The sequence below is a fragment of the Cystoisospora suis genome, assembly GCF_002600585.1.
Source record: "Cystoisospora suis strain Wien I chromosome Unknown contig_3663, whole genome shotgun sequence".
Classification (NCBI taxonomy): Eukaryota; Apicomplexa; class Conoidasida; order Eucoccidiorida; family Sarcocystidae; genus Cystoisospora; species Cystoisospora suis.
The window spans coordinates 7,874-15,922 of NW_027156458.1; the positions used below are offsets into that span (position 1 = coordinate 7,874).

The following is an 8,049-nucleotide window of genomic DNA, read 5'->3' on the forward strand; positions in this document are numbered from 1 at the left end:
GTATCTGGTCTTCGAGTGATTGCACGTGCACAGATGCCTAGGTATGTGCGCTCCTACACCGGTGCTGATTTCAGTGCAGAACGGACCCAGTTGAGAGACGGTAAGGCGATTCGCGACGCTGTGGTCAGTTGTGTATTTACTTTGTTTGTCTGCGCACCGGCATGTGATCACGTTGACGGAATAGATGCACTCACCGCTGACCGTCGGAACCGGCAGAGCCTCCGCTGACTGATAAGGTACAGCGACTGACCAGGCGAGCGAAGCTACGACCTCACCCGACAGGACTAAGTGAGCAAAACAGAAACGGGCCGCACCGGGGTGAACAGGGAGTCTGCTTATTAGAATACGGAGTGACTTGAGTTCTCTGCGTGTCCGACCACCTCGATCTGTGTGCTCACAAAATACCAGAGTGTACCTCTAAGCAAACGGGTACATTACAGTTAGCCTTTGTTGTATCTGTAATCTAAGTGAGGTCACCTCAGCACACTACTGGACAAGCGAGTACTGTCAGGTTCGGACCGACTGCAGTCAGAAGAGAGTGCATGCCGAGATAGCTCACCGTGGAGGAAAGACTATTCCGATCTTTGTGTGAACGTGCGCGGAAACACGGGGCTGACTGATCAACATGCCAGATAACCTTGACAATGAGTTCTGACTGACCAGTCTTTCAAAGAGACTTTCTTCAACAGGGTGGGAAGAATACGCTGACTTTTTTCCGGGCCCCCCAGCGCTGATCTGTGTTTGCACGTCGAGTAAATGCGACTCTTCAGGGGAAAACTGAGTTTTTCCTTGCTTCAGGCACCGCCTAATCATAGAAGGCCGTGACTTTTGACTCTCCGACTACCGTTTATCGGTCCAAGTGGACAAACGAGAAAAGCATAAGAAACTATAGCTTCGGAGCCTGGTCCTTCTCTCCCGCTGACGCGAACCAGGAGGCTTCCACCCTCGGGGGATACGGGGAACCACATGTAGGGACAGACTACCAGCACACAAATTGCTTAAGTACGGGAAGCGGCAAACGAAGAGTTCTTCACAAAGCCATTAAGGGAAAAACGGTTAAAAATCCCTGGCCCCGCACTCGGCCACGTTCTACAAGTAGGAGGGGGCATCCACTGGATCATGAAGACCGCCTTCGTAACTCATCAGCCAAATTGCGTTCATCATCAAATCCCACTCATGAGCGGATTGCACTCATGAGGGTTCTGTGTTCCGACGCTGCATTCGGTCTGGGGTACGAGGCGATGACTTGAACGGCCCGTCCCCAGAAACAGGAGCGCCGCCAACCGTGCTTTCTACAGCGAAGGCCTCGCGTGAGCTCTGGGCCGCTTCGCACCCTGTACGCCGAGCCAAGTGGCAAAGGAAGCCGTCGCGTACTCCGTCAGGTCTTTCATCCAAAATCAGTCCCCTTCTCAAAACGCGGGGTCCGGCTCGCGTCTCCGCTGCCTCGGCCGCAGTCACTGGTCAGCACCCAGCCCCGCATGTCTGTGAACAGCAGCCCTGATATTGGCGAATGAGGTTGCTGCGGAAACAACACCCAGCCAGCGAACAGCGAACGCAACGAGGCTAATCAGCTTTACACACATATGGTGGTGAGTGGTTACAGTGAAAGCCACGTGAGCAAGGCGCTGCCTCAGCACTCCCTACGAAGGAAATGATCCGGCAGCAAAGCCGCTATCGTCCTCAGAAGGCTCTATCCGACAAGGTCGTGAGTGTCTATCCCTGCAGGAAACTACCTGTCAGGACTCCTGACAACGAAAGAGCGAGCCACACAGACCACTGTACACAGCCGACTCTGCGTGCTCTTCTGAAGCACCACAGCACGAAGTTTGAAAGGAGTTGCAGACGTCCCTATGGCCACTGACTGAAGCTGACAGTTGTACGAATTCGGCACTGAGGGAGTGTAACAAGCTAGAGTCGGAGACAGAAGGCTACGCTCCTGAGAAGAGCACGCACCTGCCGAGGAGACGGAGGCGCGGCACTCTTTAGGTCCCGAATAAAACTCCACCAAACCGTGCGTCCTGCCCTCAGTTGCCGTCTTGTCCTTGAGGAAGCAATTTTTGGTCCTCGTGTCATAGGTGTAAAAATAACAATTATCCAACGCTTTGCACCGTGCCTGGCAATCCCAGGTTGTCGGAACGCTGCCGTCGTAGATCTCTTTGACATCGTGAAGATAGTAGTCCATTCCCGGCTCCACACAGTCTGCACAGAGGTAAACACAAATAAAGGGATTCAAGGAACTGCCTGCCACACGGCTATGGTCGCGGGGCACAAAATCATAATGACCCGTGGGGTTCACCACACACAAGTGGCGGCGGGAAGCAACACGGCCAGATGACGTACAGAGAGTGACGACCAACGGGGCGTCACTCCGGGATACTAGGCGGCAAGGCCGCACGCACTCACGCGAAGCGAGGTGCAACACGCATCCGCTTCAGGCTTGTCACGATGCCAGCCAAGCTAATACAGACGCTGGCGACCTCCGGATATCTGGGACCTGCGACTTCGCAGGCAAAGAAACGAAGCTGGGGCCACACAACGGAACTCACCGCAGTACTTCGGTCCTGACACGAGTTCCGCCAAGCCGTTTTTCCTGGCTTGAAGGGCACTCTTGTCCTTGAGATAACAGTATTTTTGCTTCGAGTCGAACGTGAAGTGATAGCAATTATTCATCTCTTGGCAGCGTCGCTGGCATTCTTGGCTTGTCTTCACGCTTCGGTCGTAGATCTCCTTGACGTCGTGTTTGTAGTAATCGATGCCCGACTCGAAACAGCCTGCAACAGACGATAGCCAACGCAAGAGGACCACCTGGTTCATAAGGCAGTAGCTGCTACATGGCTACGGTAGCCAGGACGTATGTTCAGCATCAGCGAGCTTGCTACAGATGAAAGTGAGGACGGGGCGGTGCGCATGACGTGCGAAAAATGCGACTCGTCAAACTGCGGGGCTTGCTTCAGCACCCGGACTTTGAGAAACCGAAGGACGGCCCTCAGGAGGGCCAGGAGCACCACCGTCATTTCCGTGTTGTCTTCCTCACTAGTACTCGGGCGCTAGACGCTCGGCAGATCGCCGAGACTACAAAGAGCGCACGCCCAGGGCAGCGGCTGCAACACGCAACCGGTGTACACTCACACAGAGTGGTGTATAAAAGATGCGATCAGTGCACAGCACAAGTTCAAGCACTTCGTCTCACTGACAAACTCGCCTTCGCTTCAGGCCTGCTGTCAAGGACGATGGACAAACAAGATGCTGCCACGAAGCCATTTGAGCCGGTGTCGGACGACATGGCAGGGGCCCCGGAGTGGGGTCGACGGCCACCGAGCGCCGTCTATCTCCCTTACTGCATTTCCTGGGTCCAGAAACTAACTCCGATCTCCCAGACTTCTCGCCGTAAGGAGCATTACTGTCCTTCAGATAACAGTACTTGTGCTTCATATCAAACGTGAAAAAGTAGCACTCCTTCAACGCTTCACAGCGTGCCTGGCATTCCTCCGGTGTCCTGACGCTGCCGTCGTATATTTCCTTGATATTGTGGCAACAGTAGTCCAGGCCCGGCTCCAGACATCCTGAACCCAAGACAGACAAAACGAGGAACGGCTTCGAAAATGTAGCTGTCGAATAGCCCCTCCCTCGGCCAGCACGACCATCACGGCCCTGCTCTCCGCAGACAAGCGACGCGGCAAGCAACAGTGGTTCGTGGTGTGCTACGACCGCTGATCGAAGAAGCGACACGGGCTGCTTCAGCACCTTCGTGCGCCATTGAAAAAACGAAGCAGTGCTCCTGCCTACCTAGCCGGCAAGCCGCCACACACAGGACCACATGCACTTGCGGAGATAAACCGCGGTTTTCGACCACTACGGGAGAGACCGAGCACCAGGTGCTTCAATTTCGTAAATCAGCTCACATCCATCCCAGGATCCCTATTACCGTGTACCAAGCTACATGCAGACGCTGGCAACTCCAGCATATTTAGCACTTGCGACCGCGCAGGCGGTGGAACGTAACCGGCGGCACGTAGCGCAACTCACTGCAGTACTTTGGCCCCGAGACGAGTTCGGTTAAGCTTTTTTTCCTGGCTTGAAGAGCATCCTTGTCCTTGAGATAACAGTATTTCTGCTTCGTGTCAAACGTGAAGTGATAACAATTGTTCATTTCTTGGCAGCGCCGTTGACATTCCCCGATTGACTTCACGCTGCCGTCGTAAATCTCCTTGACGTCGTGTTTGTTGTAATCGATGCCCTTTTCAAAACATGCTGAACCGAGTGAAGGACAGATAACAGACAGGATCACAACTCTACATGCACAGGCTGTCCCGCCGCCTGAAATAGGGGCCGCCAGAAATGCGGCACCCACCAGGTACTCGGCGTGGCACTCCGTGTAACTCACAAGCTGCAGCTTCAATGAAAAAGTCCTGATATAACGCTTGGCAAGCCACACTGGCCAGAATGATCTTGAGAGTAGTAAAGAGAGCCATTGTGACTGCAAGGAAACGTGATCGGCCGACAACCTCGAGCCCAGAGGAGATCCGGAGTTCTCAGAACTGGCCGTGCCGCCAAGGCGCGCTCTTGAACTTGAGGAGGTAGCCTGCACAGACGGGTACACAGCAAGTCCAAAAGCGAGGCTTCTGTCATGACCTGCACTTGGGTGGTACATTCCTGACGTACGACGGCACCTTAGCCGACGAACGACGAGAGGAAGCCGGTCTAGGGTAGAAGCGCCTTCGGCTTCGACTCCGCCGGCCCGATACACTTCTCGTCCTGGCCAGATCCACCTGTACTGTGCTGTCGTCAGTCGTACCTGTGACAGGGGAAAAAATGGCACTCAGGAAAAAGGCGACAGTGCCCAGGAACGCCGGATGTAGAAGTTGTGCCTGGAAGCATTCCAACCAGACGGGGGAAAAAACTGAAGCCAAAGGAAGGGAGAAAGCAGAATGAGATGGCGGGAGGGAAGAAAGTAAAAGAAGGGGGACGTAACGACGTTTCTTCACGTGTTTGTGGCACCCTCGACGGCAGTATCTGGACCTTAGGCAGAACGTGCATCTTGTTTGAAGCGAGCCACCGAGCGCCACGGGGCTTGGCTGTCTAGATCCGCGCTTGGCGTGCCCGATGCCTGCTGACGGGGTCCCAGAGAAGTCGCCGCGATGGGTAGTTGGAAAATATGCTCTTAAAGCTCCTCTAAGCGCTTTCCGGAAAACCGCTCTGAAGCAGTCTGTCCGATCCCCTTCACCCATGAGCATTCTCTTCTCCGTCAGTGACAACGCTGGTTTGCGCTGGGGCGCTCGCGGGGACCACACAAGTACCTCAACCGCGGCTAGAGAGCCTGCATTTCGTAGAACGTCTTTTGTTAGCTATCCATGTGAATATCTACCAAAAAATATACTTACGGCGAGAAGGCAAGTGTGTCCCACACCATGAGAATGCGTCTTCATCGGCCCAGGATGTTCAAGTCGCCGCGTCCTGACTGCATCACGAGAGCTGGGGTGCGCTCTAGTGTTTGACACTTCCACTCGAACCTCCGAAGAGCAGCGGACGTTAGCGCGCGTCCCGCAGCCAGTACGGTGAGGAATAAGAAGAGTTGGAATTGCTCTGTATCGTGGTGGGCGCGGTGGTGAAAGTCCATTGGCCAGTTTTTGAGCACTTCGGTTCCCCTGAACACGGCTGCGCGGATCCGGCACCTTGAGGCCTGGTGGAAACGCAGGGATCTGCCACAGGGGTCGGAGCGTCGGCAAACGCAACACTATATACGCGAGCACGCACATGATAAGAACACGAGCGTTACTTCTGGTGCGCCTAAGGTACCTCAGTGGTACGACGTGGGCACGGGTGTAGACAACAGCTCGAACCAAGGGCAGACCAGAGAACCATACGATGAGGACGCACGGGTAAAGCAAAGTATACGACGAGGACACATGAAAGTAGAGGGGGCAGGCATGGGCGCTGCGACACCTAACACGAGCGTCAACACCAGCAGAAGTCTCTTCTGCAGTCTCCTGCCGCTTGGTACCGTACTACTAAGGTGCGTCTTCCGAGCGTAGGCGGAAGGTTACCGTTCGGATACGGCTGCTACTGGGACTTAACTCCTGTTTTCTTCGGGCGTGTTGGCCTGTAACGAGGCAGCGCCGGTCCCATGAGCTTCCCCTTCTGGTGAGTCTCGGAACTTGCATTGGTGCCACGCCACATGTCTCGCTACTACGTGGCGGTGGGCAGATCTCATCATTCCCTCTCTACCTCGCACGCTGACTCAGTTCAGGCTGGGAGGCTTTTTTCATCGTCTTCTCTCTCCGAGGAAACCATCGAGTCGGAGTCAACACATCTCTTAAAACAAAAGAAAAGATCATCACGGCTTTTCATTTCCCTTCTTCGGATGTTTCCTCCTTCCTCCTTGTCTTCCTTATGTTGGACCCCCAACCAGGACGACCCGTCATATGTGCACGCGCTCACGACCAGTGACCTCCCATCGGGCCTATCATAATTCTCCCCTGCTCGTTTTGGCAACGTCCCTTGTTGCCATCCTTCGTTCCTCTCGGCAGCAGTCCCGAAGGAGGGGAGCGTCTGACTAGGTGACTGGTATCGTGTTCGGCTGTTCGGCCTCACACCCTCTCCGCCTACACTGGTAGCCTTCAGACGGTTCCTTGTCCGACATGGTATACATCCTTCAGAGTCAGCCTGTTTAATTTCGAGTAGTGTACACAGAATCGCCATTGCCCTTCTTTCTTTGAGGCTAGGACAACGGCACTGGACCATGGCGAGCTGCTTGGTTCTATGATGCCTTGCTTCTGCATACTTTCGATCTCCTTGGCGACTATCTTTCTCTCCGCTGGTGATTGTCGACTTGGTGCCGTGCAACACGGTTTCGCGTCCCCCGTAAGGAATGTGGCCTCGAGGCCCTTGATCCTTGTGGGTGGGTCACCGGAGAGCCTAAAACTCGTTCTGAATTCTTTTAGCAAAGACAACAGCAGCTGATACTCAGCAGCTGTCCTATGTTTCTGGGTAAGTTGGGGCGACGGAATCTCTACTCCTCATTCTCGGCTGTTCTCTACTCTATGATTCAACGCTGCCGTCTCCCGCGTACTTACGCTCCGCGTTTCTCGACCTTCTCCACACTCCTCTGCCCGGCAACTATCCTTCCCTTTGCCATGAGGCACGGATGAGCCGAGAAATTAGTCACCAATAACCGCGTCACGTCCCCTTCACAATACCCGTGAGCCACCGTAAAGCGTCGAGCATGTCCTCCACCGGCATAAAAAGGAGCTACATAGACGGGGCGAGGGAGGCCCTCTACTCTTCTGCTGTTCACCAAAACTTCGCTTCGTCCCGGCACTACCACTGTCGAGCGGACCCTAAGGAGGTACTTACTTTCCTGTCTGTCAACCAGGGGCACCGCTATTTCAAGAAAATCTGCAAATCTAACGCACCTGGAGATGGGGTCTATAAGCAGCTTCGCGACGAACTGGAAGTCAAACCGTACAATAACGTCCTCTGTCGTTTTATTGACCACGAATACGGGATCCCTGACAGCCACTGGTCCTATCCGCATCAACACCTCCGACACACCTAGCAGTGGTATCTTGCCTTGGTCCTGGCTGATCCCTCGCATGCTTCTGTCTTCTTCCGGGTCAATGGTTACTCCTGCGTCCTGTAGTCGGTGAGCTACCTCCTTCCCAATTAAGCTTTCGTCTGCTCCCGAATCAAGCAGCATCCTGACTCTGGTACCCTCGAGAGGGCCCTACACCCTTGCGCTGGCGCGCTATGGTTCACGCTTCTCCTCATCGGGACAACGAGGTTGCTTCCCTTCTATCCCCAAGCTGGCCGTCTCAACAAAGAAAACTGTTTTCGGACTGCTCATAGGAGATACTCCTCTAGCTGGCTCTCCGCTGGGGCTCCGTGAGAGCCGCCTCGCTGGGTTACTGGTCGGCTGTCGACTTTCCGGCCGAGAGGAGTGTCAGAGGCCTGCGTGGTCTGACGCGCTCGACCTACCTGCAGGTTTTCTTCTTAACTTAGGACAGCTTAGCCTTTCTTCATATAAAGGTATTTTTATTTACCGTATTTTTC

At 54.4% G+C, this 8,049-nt stretch overlaps 1 protein-coding gene across 1 annotated transcript; it reads right to left on the reverse strand.

The window, feature by feature from the left end:
• Window positions 1–910: 910 nt before the first annotated feature.
• CSUI_007090 (pan domain-containing protein) lies at window positions 911–6,158 on the reverse strand. Its single transcript, XM_068067240.1, has 7 exons — window positions 4,796–6,158; window positions 4,385–4,582; window positions 4,027–4,251; window positions 3,339–3,563; window positions 2,547–2,771; window positions 1,954–2,199; window positions 911–1,519 (listed from the first exon to the last, which is right to left on the reverse strand). The coding sequence occupies exons 2-7, from the start codon at window positions 4,470–4,472 to the stop codon at window positions 1,455–1,457; spliced, it is 1,074 nt and encodes a 357-aa protein (XP_067920784.1). The 5' UTR covers window positions 4,473–4,582; window positions 4,796–6,158; the 3' UTR covers window positions 911–1,454.
• Between the last annotated feature and the right edge of the window lie 1,891 nt (window positions 6,159–8,049).

Coding starts and splice junctions, on each gene's coding strand:
- CSUI_007090 (XM_068067240.1), bottom strand. CDS start 4,472: ATGGCTCTCTTTACTACTCTCAAGATCATTCTGGCCAGTGTGGCTTGC. Junction 2,772..3,338: donor TTCTGGACCCAGGAAATGCA/GTAAGGGAGATA, acceptor CGTCTGTTGCAG/GCTGTTTCGAGTCGGGCATC. Junction 1,520..1,953: donor CGCCTCCGTCTCCTCGGCAG/GTGCGTGCTCTT, acceptor TTGTTTCCGCAG/CAACCTCATTCGCCAATATC.